This window comes from Jaculus jaculus, chromosome 17 (genome assembly GCF_020740685.1).
Source record: "Jaculus jaculus isolate mJacJac1 chromosome 17, mJacJac1.mat.Y.cur, whole genome shotgun sequence".
Classification (NCBI taxonomy): domain Eukaryota; kingdom Metazoa; phylum Chordata; class Mammalia; order Rodentia; family Dipodidae; genus Jaculus; species Jaculus jaculus.
Genome location: NC_059118.1, coordinates 27,188,192 through 27,206,164, shown reverse-complemented (window position 1 = coordinate 27,206,164; position 17,973 = coordinate 27,188,192). Strand labels below are relative to the sequence as shown.

The window sequence follows — 17,973 nt, the reverse complement described above, 5'->3', positions numbered from 1 at the left end:
TGCAGTCTCTTTATTTTGCTTATTGTGCTGAGGATTATACCTGAGGCCTTGCTCATGTGAGACCTTGCATTTTCTACTACTGAACTACGTCCCCATCCCCTTTCTTTATACATTTAAATCTATCTTATTTTTTTAATATTTGTATCTGTTTATTTTGAGAGTGAGAGTGAGTATGGGCACACCAGTACCTTTTGCCAGTGCAAATGAACTCCAGATTCATGTGCCATTTTGTGCATCTGGCAAGCACCATTAACCACTGAGCTATCTGCCAGCCCTACATTTAAGTCTTTTGACTTTTTTACATGAATCACCAATTTTATGTTGGTTATCTCTTTGAATAACTATTACCTTGTTATCATTACTATGCCCTACTTCAGTCCTTTTATATGGACTGTGATTCTAGTTCTGCAAAGTATCATATCATTTTATTGTCTTAAATGTTATATTGCCCACACAGTTACTTAGAGAACTATCTGCCTGGATTTTCTTAGGTTCCAAGAACATTAATAAGAATTGTTCATTGAGTGTTTGAACTGAGATGGGAAGTAGCAAGATTCTTTTGACTGGGCTTATAGTATGTTCAGAGATAAAGGGCTAGTGCATATGAACTCTTTAAACATAGACTGACATTATGTGATATTAGCACATAATCCCATATGCTTTCTGCTGTATATAAACATATTTGCTCTGGACTTACTGTTGATACATTCTTCTTCATACCATTTTATTTTTTAGACAGTCTAAAGTTATGAATAAGTTTGAAAGTAATAGCCTACGGTCCCAAAATGTACACTAACCTGTTTTGTAATTTATTCTCTGGGAAGTCTTTTAATTATATGACAAAAATTAACCTTTACTAAGTCTTGATTTTATTTATTTATTTTATGCTTCTAATAATCTTTTTAAATTTCTAACATGTTATGGTTGTTAGCCTGTTAGTGTTAGTGACATAGTATATTGAATAAATCCTTTCATTACTAAAAGGCCTGTCAAACTGAGTTATTTGCTGGTTTTTATCACATGGTTTGCATCATTGTTTATGCTTTTCTTGACATTTCTTCAAGAAAAATGCTGATTTCATTCTACCATCTTGGTGGGGGGGTTGGGGTGTGTGCGTGTGTGTGAGTGTGTGTGTGTGTGTGTGTGTGTGTGTGTGTGTGTGTGTGTGTGTAGTATGTGTGGCATGATGTGTGCTGCATGCAGAAGCCAGAGGAGAATATTGGCTTTGGGCTATTCTCTATTGCCCTTACAAGTGTTTTTCTTGAAAACAGAGTGTGTGTGTGTAGTATGTGTGGCATGATGTGTGCTACATGCAGAAGCCAGAGGAGAATATTGGCTTTGGGCTATTCTCTATTGCCCTTACAAGTGTTTTCCTTGAAAACAGAGTCTCCCACTGAACCCCTAGCCACCTTGTTGGTTAGACTCCACTTTCCATGAAACTGGGGTTACAAGGCTGTGTGGCCACACCCAGCTTTTTATATGAGTCTTGGGACAGGGTAGACTCAGGTCTTTTTCAGCCCCTAAAGCTTGAGTGACAAGTACCCTTTCCTGTCCACTGCCCTGTCTCTCCAGCCACAGTTACATTTTAAAACTTACTAGACAGTAATACTGACCAGTTTTTATGTTTAGTCTTTTGAAATTTAATATGTACATTAAAAAGTCTCACCATCACATAATCCTTTTATATAGTCACTCACCCCCACCTGCAACTCCTTGACACTGATAATCTGTTTCTCCATTACTGTACTTTTATTTTTTCAAGTTTTTAAAGAGTAATGCCTTAAGAGTATGGAAGCCTATAGAACATAGTATGTTTCATTGTACAAAATGTAACCATGGAAAATAATTTCTGTGAGATAGTACAAGTTGTTTGAATAAGTCGTGGGTTCTTTTATTGCTGAGTTATACCCTCATGGTTTGGATTCTTTCTAGTTTTATTCTCTACCAGTTGAAAGATACTTGAGTTGTCTCTGTCTTTTGGCTGTCACAGTTAAGGCTGTCATGAGTAGTTGTACACAGATTTTGGTTTGAACATTTTTATTTCTATAAATGCCAATGAATCCAGTTGCTAGACCCTATGGTAAGTACGTTTCACTTTATTGTCAACTGCCAAGCCCTTTTTTAGAAAGCTGGCATTTTATTTTCTGACAGCAGTGCATGAGAGGCCCAATTACTCTACATCTTTACTAGCACTTCCTAATGTGTAGCTTTATTTCATCCACCCTGCCTGGGCAGTAATGGTATCTCAGCCTCCTCTTTTAGCATGCATTATGTTTCCCTAATGCTAGTGAATTTTGACCATTGTTTTCATGTTCATCTTTGCCAGACATATTGGTCATTAATTTGCTTCTAAGGATACTTTAAATACAGTGATGTCACTCAACTCAGTCTAAAAATGATGGGAAGTTGAAAACTGGATGTCAGAAATAGACTATGTTTAATTTTCTTTTATGTGCATGCCCACTAGAAAGTTTAGACTCCTTAAGGTCTCTTGTGAATATAAAAATAAAATAACTAAAATTACTAGAAATTTAAGCATATTGTATGCATACAGATTTATACTTGTACATGTGAGTATTAATACATATTTTTTGCTATTGTCTCAATTCAGACTTTACCTTCTATGTAAATGTAGTTTTTCAAAATGTAAATACTCTAGAAATTATACCTTGGTCTTAATTTACATTGCTAGCACAGAATATTAAGATATGTGACATCAAGTATGGTACTTCTGGCATTTCTGAGGTAGATGCAGGAGGATCTACCTCATCTTTGACATATAAGCGAGTTTGGAATCAACTACAAGACTGCTCAAAATAATGGAAAGCTGAGTGATTCTGGTTGATAATATCTGCTAGTAGGAGATATAAAATTCAAGAAAGAGCTGCTAACAATTATATAATGGTTAATTTGGTGCTGTCTAATGTAATAATATAATTTCAATGTCTCGGTTGTTTAACGCTGTGGACATTGTCACCTCCCTCCCCCAACCCCGCTATACAGTATAATTTAAGGGGAACTAGAGTGTCACTGTTTTCCTCAATGTGCCCTGGGCTTGGGTATCCTTCAGGTAAAAGGAGAAAGAGTAGATAGAAAAGGCTGTCCTGGTTCTAATGTGCCCAAAAATGTACCCTATACATGACTTTTTCTTCCTAGGATAATATTGCTTCATGTAAACATGAGGACAGAGAAGTAAAACTGAAAGAAATTCTTGGTCCTCAGATCCTAGGATCTCAGCAGTGTTCCTGGAGAAAAAGCATATAAATTGAAACAATCCTTTTGGCTTTTTAAGTTTTTTTATTGCTTGTTCTAGTTTTGTCTCTTCCGGAGAGATGATATTACAGAATAAATGATTCATGGACAAGTTAGGATAATATTGTATGGAGAATAAAATGCAAAAATGACTGGTAATACCAGGTAGAATGCCACCTTTTTAATCCAGAAGGGAGTAAAGTAGACTTTGAAGAACAGGACACTCCCTTAGCTGGCCCAATCTCAATGGTTGTAATTTCTTATACAATTGCAGCTGAATGAACAGAATTTTCATCCCAAAGATTTCTTTTTTTTTTTTTTTTTCCTGTGCCATATCCCTCTGCACACACCAATCTGTTTCTATGCACTACAATCTGCATAAGTTCTCAGGACATGGGCATAACAACAAACCTCTCACACAAACTGCTTCTATCCCAGTCCAGGTTAAGCTCTTTCTTACCTCCATAAGCCAGACCTCACAGTCCATAGTTCTTTCTGCATTCAGGCCTTTCAACTCTGACCAGAATAGTCCATCAAGCTGTGCCTATAAGCACTGCAAGGTATCTCTTAGGCCAAGATTTCAAATCCTTCCACATTCCTCTTGAAAATCAGCTCCAAAAGGCCAAAGCCGCACAGTCAGGTGTCTAGCAGCAAATGACACCACTCCTCAGTACCAATTTTACTGTTGCAGTCAGGTTTGCATTGCTGGCAGAAACCACCAAAGAGCAGCTTGTGGGGGGAAAAAAGAGAGAGAGGGAGAGAGAGAGAGGTTCATTTTGGCTTACAGACTTGAGGGGAAGCTCCATGGTGGCAGAGAAAATGATGGTATGAGCAGAAGAAGATGGACATCACCTTCTGACCAATACCATGTGGACAACAGGAACAGGAGAGTGTGCCAAACACTGGCATGGGGAAAATGACACAGTGTACTAGGAGACACATATATATGTTATCCACAATGACCTAAATCTCAAATCACTGTAAAAGTTTATTCACAAAATAGTTTATTCATAATAGATGAATTAGAGGAATGTTGTAAATGTTTTACAAGACCAAAGTTTAATAAACTATAGGAACATGAAATATGTGTAAATTTGAATTTTTTATTTATTTTTGGGCGAGAAAAAGAGGCTGAGAGAGAGAATGGGTGCACCAGAGCCTTCAGCTACTGTAAATGAACTCCAGACATATGTATCACTTTGTGCATCTGGCTTATGTGGTCCTGGGGAATTGAACCTGTGTCCTTTGGCTTCACAGACAAGCACCTTAATCACTAAGCCATCTCTCCAGCCCCAATATGTATAAATTTTAAACACATGTTAACCAAAAGAAGGTAGAATCAAACTATTACATATTAGAGTTCATAACCAGTCATAATAAACTTCAGGGATGTAGACTTAAGCAGTTAAAATATATAAGTTAAGGGCTGGAGAGAGAGATTAGTGGTTAAGGTGCTTGCCTGCAAATCCTAAGGACCCATGTTCCACTCTCCAGGTCCCAAGTAAGCCAGATGCACAAAGTGACAAAGGAGTGCAAAGTTGGATATACATACAAGATGACACACATATCTGGAGTTCAATTGTACCAGCTGAGGCCCTGGTATACCAATTCTCTCTTTCTCTTTCCTCTCTCTTATCTCTTGTTTTCTTTTTCCCCCACCTTCTCTCCCTTCCTCTCCCCTTCTCCCCTTCCCCCTTTTCCTCTCCCTCCCCCCCCACTCACAACACACACACACAGGCATAAGCCACCACACCCAGCAAATATTAACATGTAAGTCAGAGTAGCCGTAAACCTTAGAAGAAAGAAATGATAGGGAATGAGATATTGACATGCTCTGTGTCTTGACATAGGTAGTAGTTACATAGGTATTTTTGTTTTATTTTAATTTAATCTTTATACTTGTTTATACTATTTTTGATATGTGTGTTATATCTTACATTAAAGTTATTTAAAATAAGTAGAATATTTCAGTTGGAAATTTGGATAAAATAGTTTCATCAATTTCTTTCTAAAAATCTAAGCAAAATGTTCATGACACTACATTTTTTAAAGCATATTGTTATTTGAGTCCATATTACCCAAATATATCTTTATTTAACAGGTTAATATATTGGTCTATCTTTTTAAACAATTTTTTAATGTTTATTCATTTATTTGAAAGGGAGAGGTAGATGGAGAGAATGGGTGTGCCAGGCCTCTAACCATGGAAAAAGATCTCCAGATGCATGCATCACTTTGTGCATCTGCTTACGTGGGTCCTGGGGAATCGAACCTGAGCCCTTTGGCTTTGTAAGCAAGTGCCTTAACCGCTAAGCCATTTCTCCAGTCCCTGGTATATCTTTTTGAACCAAATGTTTTTATTTATTCTTTTTATAAAATTTAGATTTGAGGCTTTACCATAAAATTAAAGCAAATATGAATATTTTCATGTGCAAACATAAGTTGTTTCACTTGTTTGAATTTTTCATTAAATGTTTTTCTTTATCATTTGATACAGATAGTCGTGCAAGCACTGCAATGTTCCCATTACTCGATTCTATGGCAATTGGTGAAAATTACTGATGGTTCTCCTTCCAAAGTAAGTAAAAATTCCATACTCAAAAGGGTTATTATTAATATAATAATCTTTCTTAATATTGATCAATTACATAAGTATAATCTTCATAAAATATATATTAATTTTTATACATTTTTTATTTATGAGTATATGTTTACTTCTTTTGGAAGATAGCCAAGTCTTCAAGCAATACAATATACATGCACATGCATAGATACACATTACACACATACACACACATATAATTAATTAAAATATTTATAAGAAACATGCTATTTCTTTAAGAAAAAGGCATGCTGCTAGGAACAAAAGTTATGTTAAATTAAATGCTCTAAGGAGCAGTAATAGTAAAAGGTAAAAGTTAAAGAATATATAACCTTTTAATTTTTTAGTTTTTGTTTTAATATATAGATTTGGGGCTGGAGAGTTGGCTCAGCAGTTAAGGTGTTTGCCTGTAAAGTCTAACAACCTCGGTACAATCCCCAGTACCCACATCAAGTCAGATGCATAAAATGGCGCATGCATCTAGAATTTGTTTTCAGTAGTTGATGGCCCTGGAGCACCCATTTTCCCCCTCCCTCCCTCCATCTTTGTATCTGTCTCTCTCTCTCTCTTCTCTCTCTCTCTCTCTCTCTCTCTCTGCTTGCAAATAAATTTAAAAGTTTAATTAATATGTAAATAACATTATTTAAGTTAAAAACTTAAAATTATGAATAAAAACTTATTTTATTTATTTGAAATAAAGATAGAGTGAGTGCATGTAGGCATGCCAGGGTCTCCTGCCATTGCTAACAATTCCAGACACATGCATCACTTTTTGCATCTGGTTTTATGTGGGTACTATAAAATCTAACCCAACCATCAGGCATTGCAAGCAAGTGTCCAATTACTGAGCCATCTCTCCATCCCCTGAATAAAATTTTGTTTTAGTGCTAAGGAAATGACTCAGATGGTAAAAGTACTTGCTGCCCAAGCATGAGAGCCTGAGGTCAATCCTCAGTACTGCATTTAAAAAACAAACAAATAAAAGCTTGGTGTGGTATGCACCCTTGTAACCCCTGAGAATGGCAGAGGCAGGACAGTCGCTAGTCCTCACTGGTAGTCAGTGTAACTGTAAAACAGTAGGTAAGCTTCAAGTTGAATGAGAGACTCTTTTTCAGGAAATAAGATGGACGATTGGTTTAGGAAGACACTCAACAATCTCTGACCTCTGTACATGAACACACATGCATACACTTAACTACACACAGCATACAAAATATAAATATATGTTTTAATTTATCCCTGAACATGTAAAATTAACCTTATAGTAGACTTTAGCTTTCTTATAAGAAGGTATAAAGGGGGCTCGGCAGATGGCTTTGTGGATAAAAGGCTTGCCACACAAGCATGAGTAACCTAAGTTCAAGTCCCCAGCACCCATGTAAAAGTTGGACAACTATAATGATATCATTTGTAATCACAGCATGCTCAAGGGCAGAGAAGCAGGAAAGTTGTCCCAAAGCTCACAAGCCAGCTACCCTACCAAACAGTAATGAACAGAATGAAAGCCCCTGCCAGGTGGAAGGTGAGAACATATCCAAAGTTGTCCTTTGACTTACACATGCATGCCTGACATTTCCATCCTCTTCCCCCTCCCCTCCTTTTTCCTCTGTCACTCTCCTTCTTCCAAGCCCCTCAATAAATACACACACTCATCCACCTACCCACCCAAAAGAACCCTGAGGCCTGTTTCACACTGAGGGTCATTTCTAACCTGGAAAGTCTAGGGTTCTTCTAAAATAGGATGTCTAATACCTTTCTGATAAAGCAAAGATCCTAAAGAGCTATGCCCTGCACAGTGGTCTGTAGAAATAAGCACATGCCAGCTCTGTTCATGGAGTGAAGTGTTTTAACCTGTTTTAAAATTTGTCACAGATTAAAGGGAGGAATGTCTCTCTTAATGAAAGTATGTAGCCATGGGCTAGTTTTCACACAATTCTCTTTCAGAAGGAGGGAGGAAGGGAGAGAGAGAAAGGGAAAAGTTAAGATATTTTTAGTGTCTGTAATAGTGGTGTCCCTGAGCACCTAACAGAATCAAATCCAAATCTCTTAAGGAGGAGCATGACTTAAAGATTTTCAAAAAATAAAATTTTAAGAAAAATGAATGGAAGGAAGGGGGGATAAAAAGCAAGATGAGGGGCTGGAGAGATGGCTTAGCAGTTTAAGCACTTGCTTATAAAATCTAAGGATCCTGGTTCAAGGCTTGATTCCCCAGTACCCATGTAAACCAGATGCACAAGGTGGTGCACGCATCTGGAGTTCATTTGCAATGGCTGAAGGCCCTGATGCACCCATTCTCTCTGTCTCTCTGCCTCTTTCTCTGTCTGCCGCTCTCAAATAAATAAAAATAAACAAAAAAAATTTTTTTAAGCAGGATGAAAGGGAGAACAACAGGCTGGTTTGATGGCAGGTGGCTGAGAGTTGAAGCTTTATTAGGAGAGATATAGTACCATCCCAGGGTGGTGTGATGCAGTCAGTACCAGAGAGAGACTCTGGAAATGAAGAACATAAGTAGTGTTTTAATGGGCACTGACTTTTGTGAAGCAGGAGAGAGTGGGAGAGATCTCTTAAGTCCCTCAAGGTCTCTGAGGGAGAGAACTAGTCTGCTACTGCTCTGGCTCTAAGATAGGACTTATCTCAGATGGTTTTAGTTTTCCCTGCAAGAGTGGTCTGGTCTTGTTTTCCCAGATCCCCAGGCCACTTTTAAATGATCACATCTTTGTTCTTACAGAAGGAGGGAGGGTAGGTAAGAGGAAGGAGAGAAGCAGGGAGAAAAGGGAGGAGGGGGAGAAAGGGTGAAACAAGAAATCATGAATATACCAACCATGAATAAAATCAATATTAAAAAATGGCTGACACATTGAAATTTTCTGACATAACCATAAAACAAACGTTTCAGTTATTTCATGAATTGAGGGAGGCTTGAACATGTAAGTAAAAAGCAGACATTTAAAGAGCCATATGGATAGTATGATACTTATATATCCTCATTTTAATAAGTCGGAAGTTGTTTAGTTCCAAGGGTAATTAACATGTTTGCATATTAACCCACTAGCTTAATGTGGATCTTTTTGGTTTTTTGAGGTAGGGTCTTACTGTGGCCCAGGCTGACGTGGAATTCACCATGTAGTCTAGGGCTGGCCTCGAACCCACAGCAATTTTCTTTCTTCAGCCTCCCAAGTGTTGGGAATAAAGGTGTGCACCACCATGTCTGGATATTATTTTTTCACAATTTTTTTTTCTGTTTTTCCTTCCTAAGAATTTTTCAACATTTGAAAAAGAGTTGAAGTTTTTTTGTTTGTTTTTAGTTGGAAGGATAGCTATAGATTGGATATCGTTTTAATTTATTGACAATTTCAGGCCTATAAACCAAATTTCTTTTCTTTATATTTATTTTTATCTATTTAATTTGAGATGGGGGAAGGGTGGGCATGCCAGGGCCTCTAGCCACTGCAAACGAACTCCAGATGGATGCACCACCTTGTGTATCTGGCTTATGTGGGACCTGGTGAATCAAACCTGGATTCTTAGGCTTCACAGGCAAATGCCTCAACCACTAAGCAATCTCTCCAGCCCCTTTTCCTTTTATTTAATAAAGGAGTTTCTGAGAAGTATTGAAAAGTACCAACATTTCTTAAAATACTTTATTTATTTAATTATTTATTTATTGGAAAGAGTCAAAGAAAGACTGAGAATGAGAATGGGCATATCAGGGCCTCTAGACACTGCAAACTAACTCCAGACACTTGCGCCACTTTGTGCATCTGGCTTACGTGGGTCCTGGGGAATCAAACTTGAGTCCTTAGGTTTCTCGGGTAAGTACCTTAACCATTAAGCCATCCCTCCAGCTCCCAAATTTTAAATTAACTTTCTTTTATTAATAGGAGAGGACACTAAAACCATGTTACATATCTGGGCATGGTCTCACACATCTGCAGTCCTAACACTTAAAAGGCTGAGACAGAAGGATTTCAAGTTCAAGACCAACATGAGCTACATAGTGAGACCCTATCTCAAAAACACTTCCAATTTTTGAAGTGTTTTTTTTTTTTTTCCTGATATTTTACTTACTTACTTATTACTTAGTTACTTGAGAGAGAGAGAAAGAGGCAGATAGAGAGGCCTCCCAATACTGCCAGTGAACTCCAGACACATGTGCTATTTTGTGCATGTGGCTATACATGGGTACTAGGGAATCAAACTGGGCCAGGAAGCACTGTTAACCACTGAACCACCTATCCAAGCCATATTTTCATAATATGATAAAAATAAGGGATATTAAGTATATATGTTAAAATTTTATATCAGTAATTTATTATATACAATTCTGATTTCTTTTTTTTTTTTACTTTTGGATTGGGTTTCTTCCATTTTTACATCCATATACATTTCAATTATCTTGAGTTACTTGAATTTGTTTTAGGGGTTTTGGTGTTGGTTTTTCGAGGTTGGGCTTCACTCTAGCCCGGGCTTCACTCTAGCCCGGGCTGATCTGGAATTCGCTGTGTAATCTCAGGCCTCGAACTCACATGATCCTCCTACCTCTGCCTCCCATTTGCTGGGATTAACACACACCCAGCTGTTTTAGTTTGTTGTTTTTGTCTTTTGAGGCAAGCCCAACAGACTGTTCCCCCTTTTTATGAGAGGGGGAGAGACAGAGAGAGAGAATTGGCACACCAGGGCCTCCTTCAGCCACTCTAATCAAACTGCAGACATGTGTGCCACCTTGTGTGTATGTGTGACCTTGGGGCCACTTGTGTCACCTTGTGCATCTGGCTTACATGGGACCTTCAGAGTCAAATATGGGTCCTTAGGCTTCGCAGGCAAGCGCCTTAACTGCTAAGCCATCTCTCCAGCCCTGTTTTAGTTTTTTTATAAACATATGAAGAATTGGATTTTTTTTTTGTTTTCAGACAGTTTTTACCTTCCTGTACCTTCCCATCCCCCTCAAATTAGCCTTCTGCTTTTGTACTACCAGGTTTCTTCTGTCCTTTCCTCCTCATCCCCTGTTGTTCCTCTCCTATCTCGTATCCTAGCACTTACATCCATACAAACATTGAAAGTTAAGATCCACATATGAGAGGCAATATGTGAGTTTTGTCTTTCTGGGCTTGGGTTAACCTCACTTAGCATAATTTGTTTCCAGTCCCATCAGTTTTCTTGCAAATTTAATCACTTCATTTTTCTTTATAGCTGAGTAAAACTCCATTGTGTTTATACTTATTTTTATTATCCAGTCATCAGTTGATGAACATTTAGTTTCATCCCATTTCCTAGCTATTGTGAATACAGCTGCAGTAAAACATGGATGTGGAAATATTCTCTGTGATAGCACATAGAATCCTTTAGGTATATGCACAAGAGTGGTATGACTGGGTCATTGAATTGGGTAGTTTAATTTTTAACCTTTTTTGTTGTGTTTGTTGTGTTTTGTTTGTTTTCCCCCAAGGCAGGGTCTCACTAGTAAGTCCAGGCTGACCTGGAACTCACTCTGTAGTTCCAGGGTAACCTAGAACTCACAGTGATCCTTCTACCTCTGCCTTCTGAGTGCTGGGATTTAAGATCATGCCTGGCCTAATTTTTAACTTTCTGAGAAACTTCCATGGCAGTTTCCATAGTGGCTGCACCAGTTTATATTCCCTCCAAATGAATAAGAGTTCCCTTTCCCCATAACGTCTCCAACTTGTTGTCAATTTTCTTAATGATAGCCATTCTGTCTGGGTCAGATGAAATCTCAGTTGTTTTAATTTGCATTTCCATGATGGATAAAAATGTTGAACTTTTTTTTAAAATACATGTTGTTCATTTGTGTTTCTTCTTTTGAGAACTATTCATTTCATTAGCCTATTTATTTATATATTTATTTATTGGCTTTTCAAGTTAGGGTCTTACTCTAGTCCAGGCTGACCTGGAATTCACTATGTAGTCTCAGGGTGACCTTGAACTCGCAGTGATCCTCCTACCTCTGCCTCCAGAGTGCTGGCTTTAAAAGCGTGTGTCATCACACCCAGCAACAATTTTGGTTTTGTTGTTTAGTTTTTGCATTTTTTTTTTTTTTTTGAAGTAGGGTCCCAAATTAGTAAGTCCAGGCTGATCTGGAACTCACAGCAGTAATCAAGAGTACCTCTGCCTCCCAAGTGCTGAGATGAAAGGCATGCGCCCCCATGCCTGGCCCAACAATTCTTTTTATATTCTAGAACTCAACCCCCTGTCAGAGAAGTAGCTGCAAAGATCTCCCATTCTGTAGGCTTCTGTTCACTCTGCTGATTCTTTTCTTTGCTGTGAAGTAAATATTTCATTTCATGTAGTCCCATTTGTTGAGTCTTGGAACTGTTTCCTGTGATACTAAAGTCCTCCTCAGAAAGTTCCTACCTAGACCTATAATTTCCCATGTATTTCCTTTATTTTTTCTCTAGTATTTTCAGTGTTTCTGACATTACATAAAGGTCTTTGATCCATTTTGAATTTGAACTGAGCTTTGTGCTGGATGAGATATGTGGGTCTAATTTTACTCTTTTTGTTGTTCACTGTAGCCCAGGCTGACTTGGAATTCACTATGTAGTCTCAAGGTGGCCTCAAACTCATATGGCAATCCTCCTACCTCAGCTTCCCAAGTGCTGGGATTAAAGGCATATGCAATCATACCTGGCTTCATTTTATTCTTGATCAAGTGGATGTCCAGTTTTGCCAGCTCCATCTGTTGAATAGGCTATGTTTTTTTTTTCTTCATTGTATGTTTTGATGTCTTTGGCAAAAATTGGGTTACCACATCTGAATGGGTTTATTTCTGGGTTCTCTATTCTATTCCATTGGTCTGTGTTTATGTGTCTATGCAAGTATGCTGTCCTTGTCACTATAACTATAGTATAATTTTTATGTTGAAAACATAATTTATTATATCATTTTTCATCTTACATAGGATCAACTACAATATACTATACCACATTTTGAAAAAAAGTCTCCAAAAGTTATGCAAATAAGGAAGGAAAATTCAAAAGGACTGCAATATATATTACTTTTTATTGAAGGAAACAAACAAAAATTCCCATCCTGAAGGTTAACATTTACTAAGAATTGGCTACATTTATGACTTTAAATAAGAATCAGGAATTAGATGTGGGAATAGGTAGAAAAAGTGGTTTGGTAATGAAAAGACCTCTGACAATGAAGAAAAAAAATTAATAGTGCCAAATTAAAGAGAAAAGGTGGTCTCATAGCAAATACAAAGGATGAAGGATGGCTTTGCAAAGCCAAAGGATCCCAATTCGACTTTCCAGGACCCATGTAAGCCATATGCACAAGGGGACGCATATATCTGGAGTTCATTTGCAGTGGCTAGGGCCCTGGTGCACCCATTCCCTTTCTGTCTTTTTCTCTCTCTGCCTCTTTCTCTCTCTCAAATAAATAAATATTTATTTTTAAAAAGATAAAGGAGGACTGGAGAGATGGCTTAGCGGTTAAGCACTTGCCTGTGAAGCCTGAGGACCCCGGTTTGAGGCTCCATTCCCCAGGACCCACGTTAGCCAGATGCACAAGGGGGCGCACGCGTCTGGAGTTCGTTTGCAGTGGCTGGAGGCCCTGGCGCGCCCATTCTCTCCCTCCCTCCCTCCCTCCCCCCCCCCCCCCTCTCTGTCACTCTCAAATAAATAAATAAAAATGAACAAAAAAAATTTTAAAAAAGATAAAGGAGCGGGAGAGGGGAGAACAGGGAGGAGGCTAACAATGGTACCAACTTGACTGTATTCAGCGAGTAAAAAACTAATTAAATAAATTTTTAAAAAGACAAGGGACTCATAAATTTAAGATTTGATGCTCTATGATAACACATACAAGCTGGTTGCTTGACTTTTGCTCACTTAATATACAAGGAAGACTCACAAATGCCTCAGCAACCCCCCAAAATGATCAGATTGCTGTTTTCTACCAGCATAACCCAATGTTCATACATGAAGTTTTCAGACAAAAACCAAGAAAAAAGTTACTTGAAGCAAAAATGTAGTACAATATGTGAAAATTCTTCATGTTAGTCACAGCTGTTTTATTTGAGAGACAGACAGGCAATGAGTGTGGGCATGCCAAGGTCTCTTGCCACTGCAAATGAACTCAGGACATGCACTACTTTGTGCATCTGGCTTTCTGTGGGCACTATGGAATTGAATCCAGGCTTTCAGGATTCATTGGGCAGAGCTATTTCTCCAGTCCAATAAGCCAACTTTTTGACTGGTTGATTTTGTATACTGTTCTATTAGTCTGTCTTTTGGTTTTTCAAGGTAATATCTCACTCTCTAGCCCAGGCTGACCTGGAATTCATTATGTCGTCTCAGGTTTGCCTCTAACTCAAAGAGATCTTCCTACCTCTGCCTCCCAAATGCTGGGATTAAAGGCGTGCGCCACCACACTCAGCTAGTCTCATTAATTTCTGATTAAAGTTTGAGATTAGCTGGGGGCATGGTGGCGCACACCTTTAATCCCAGCACTCATGAGACAGTGGTAGGGGGAATGCTATGAGTTCACGGCCATACTGAAACTACATAGTTAATTCCAGGTCAGCCTGGACCAAAGTGAGACCCTACCTTGAAAAACAAAAACAAAACAAAAAGATTGAGATTAGGGCTGGAGAAATGGTTTATCCATTAGAGCACTTGCTCACAAAGGACCCAGGTTCAATTTCTCCAGTATCTACATAAAGCCTGCAGCACAAGTTGGCACACATTTCTAGAATTCATTTGCAGTGGCTATAGACCCTGCCACACCCATTCTATCTTCTTTTCTCCCCTCCTCCCTTTCTCTTTCATAAATAAAATTTAAAGATTAAAATTAAATTATTTCTTGGCATCTACTGGGTTTGAGATCAGAATCTTGTTAGCTGTTTAAAGTGCCTGTCTACTAGGCAGGTCTGGGGTTCATGTTACTTGGATTTTAACTGAATCATGCTTACCTGAAAATGAAATGTAATAAATGGTTAAATCTTACTTATCCCTAATTTAAATTTTCTTCTTTTACAAATATATTCCATACTTGATAGAGAGAGAATCTCTATTCTTAACTATATATTTTTTGAATTCTTTGAAATTCCTCATCTTTTGCTTTAGTTTTGTCTGGCTCATTATCCTAATAAAAATTGGGTTTTTTTTTTCATTGGTCATAGTAAATATACTGTGCTTGTCGCTGTCAACATTGCTATTTATGTTTAGTAACCAGCACTAATTTTCTTTGTGTCAGAAAGAATGCTACAGAATTTTTCAGGTGCTTTATTACTCACTTGCTTTGTTTATCACTTTTTGAAAAACTTACATTGCATACAAAACCCTCCTAGATTATGTCTTCTCATTTTGAAGTTGTCGGTGGTTTTTATTTACTACTGGTGATTCTATATCAGCTGTGTCTTAAGAGTATAAATGTGGTTCTTTAAGTAATAATCTTGAAAGGAATGAATTCTCAGGGCACATACAAATTTTTACTGTTAATTTACATCCCTGACTTTTCTTCTTTTAAAATGATGATTCAGGGGCTAGAGGGATAGCTCAGCAGTTAAGGTGCTTGCCTACAAAGCTTAACAACCTGGGTTCCATTCCCCCAATATCCACATAAAGCCAGATACAAAGAGCAGCATATGTATCTGGAGTCTGCGGTGGCTGGAGGTTCCCATTCTCTCTGTCTCTTCTCTCTTGCTCACTTGCTCGCTCTGTCTGTCCTTGTAAATAAATAAAAATATTTAAACAAAAAACATGGGGCTGGAGAGATGGCTTAGCGGTTAAGCGCTTGCCTATGAAGCTTAAGGACCCCGGTTTGAGGCTCAATTCCCCAGGACCCACATTAGCCAGATGCACAAGGGGGCACATGTGTCTGGAGTTCGTTTGCAATGGCTGGAGGCCCTAGCACACCCATTCTCATTCATATTCTCTCTCTCTCTCTCTCTCTCTCTCTCCCTCCCTCCCTCCCTCCCTCCCTCCCTCCCTCCCTCCCTCCCTCCCTCCCCCTCCCTCTTTCTCTCTGTCGCTTTCAAATAAATAAATAAACAACAACAAAAAAAAAAACCTTAAACAAAAAAACCCAAAAAACAGTGGGCTGGGTGTGGCGGTGCACGCCTTTAATCCTAGCCCCGGGAGGCAGAGGTGGAGGATCACTATGAGTTCGTGGCCACCCTGAGACTTCATAGTGAGTTCCAGGTCAGCCTGGACTAGAATGAGACCCCTCAAAAAACAATTATTTATATAATACTAGATACGGAATTGCCAAATTTCTGATCCCCTTATGTAGTGTATGTATACCACCTTCCAAAAAGTTACATGTTGGGCTGGAGAGTTGGCTTAGCAGTTAAGGCTCATGCCTGCAAAGCCTAAGGACCCAGGTTCGATTCTCTAGGTCCCACATAAGCCAGATGCACATGGTAGCTCGTGCGGAGTTCGTTTGGAGTAGCAAGTTCATATGGAGTTCGTTTGCAGTAGCAAGAGGCCCTGGCATGCCCATTTTCTCTCTCTCTTCCTCCCCCCGTCTCTAATAAATAATTATAAATAGATAAATCTTTAAAAATGTTTACAAGTTATATAACATAAGGTTTGTGTACATATACTTTCTATTGTTGGCATCCTGGTCAATAAATACTTGCATTCTGATTATAACATTCCCACCATATCATTAACTTGTATAATCTTGAGACAAGTCATTTAAGTAATTTCAGAATATATAATTTATATTAAAGCAAGTTACAAATTTTAAAGTGGTTTCTGGCTACTGTAGCAACTGAAACATTTATCGGTATCATAGAATTCTTATTTATGAAATTAAAAGTTGCATCAATCCCCAATCCTTTATACCCTAAAATTCTTTAGTCTATGCTAAGGCTAATAACTGCTATACTGAAAATGTCTAACGTCTAGATAGATGAATAAGATCTCTTTCCTTCTGGGAAGTATAATTTCTTTGGCGGCATACATAAGGAGGGTAGAAAATTACTATCCACTTGATACTGTTAGATTCTTTTTAAGTGATTGTTTTTTTTTGATGATACAATTTTACCACAAAAATAATGTTTAATATTGTTAGAACATCTTGCTGGGTGTGGTGGTGCACGCCTTTAATCCCAGCACTTGGGAGACAGAGGTAGGATCACCATGAGTTCAAGGCCACCCTGAGACTACATTGTGAATTCCATGTCAGCTGTGAGTTAGAGTGAGACCCTACCTCGAAAAACAAAAACAAAACAAAATCTTAATTCTCCACAGTAATCTCAGGTGTTGGGTGATAGCATATAGTACAGAACTGTTGAGCTAGCATGAATCCTAGAAAAATGCTGACATTGCCCTGTGTTATATTGGTAGAACTATAAGGGGATTTGAAAATTGTCTGATGAAATCTGTTCATTTTAGATGAAGACTGGAAGGAGAAATTAATACTTTACTGATGTGAGACTTTATAAATCACATGAATGAAAATGCACTAATCATCTTAATAATGATACTATAAAGTGTAAGTTCTAATTCCCTTTTATACATATGGAACCTCTGCCTTACAGAGATTCAAACTTGCTTAAAATCACAGAGCACAAGTCAGTTACTTATATCTCACGTTAGTACCTTATGTTAGCTCTCTTGACATTCTTGAATTAAGTTCTAATGCAGCTAGTTCTAGAGGCTTGTGTTGTTATAGTTTCTGTTTTTACCAAGTTTCCCACAGCACATTGATTGATTGATTGTAGATCACATGATCTATAATCTAATGATTGTTAGTTAAGTGGGGTTTTTTTTGTTTTCTAAGGTAGGGTCTCACTCTAGCTCAGGCTGACCTGGAATTCACTATGTATTCTCAGGGTGGCCTTGAACTCCTCCTATCTCTGCCTCCCGAGTGCTGGGATTAAAGGCGAGCGAGTGCTGGGAACCACACCTGGCTGTTGAGTGGTTTTAACATAGTTGTCACACATCTTTCTTTCATCTTGCTGAATGCCTAAGCCTATTTACATTGGAAGTTAGTTATTTGAAATGCATCATTTTAATGCTTATGAAAATATATGGATGACTCTAATACTGATATACCTAAAACACTTTTTGCTCTTTAATTTTTTCCTGAACATTTATTTATTTATTTGAGAGGAAATGAGAGAAAGGCAGAGAGAGAGAGAATGG

General features: G+C 38.1%; 1 protein-coding gene across 1 annotated transcript in view; it reads left to right on the top strand.

Annotated features, from left to right (window-relative positions):
* Positions 1 to 17,973, top strand: part of Stag1 (stromal antigen 1) — a 476,250-nt gene that overhangs the window by 405,916 nt on the left and 52,361 nt on the right. Inside the window, exon 22 of the mRNA XM_004664349.2 lies at positions 5,750 to 5,830. Coding sequence (XP_004664406.1) covers positions 5,750 to 5,830 — 81 coding nt within the window. The remainder of the gene's footprint in view (positions 1 to 5,749; positions 5,831 to 17,973) is intronic.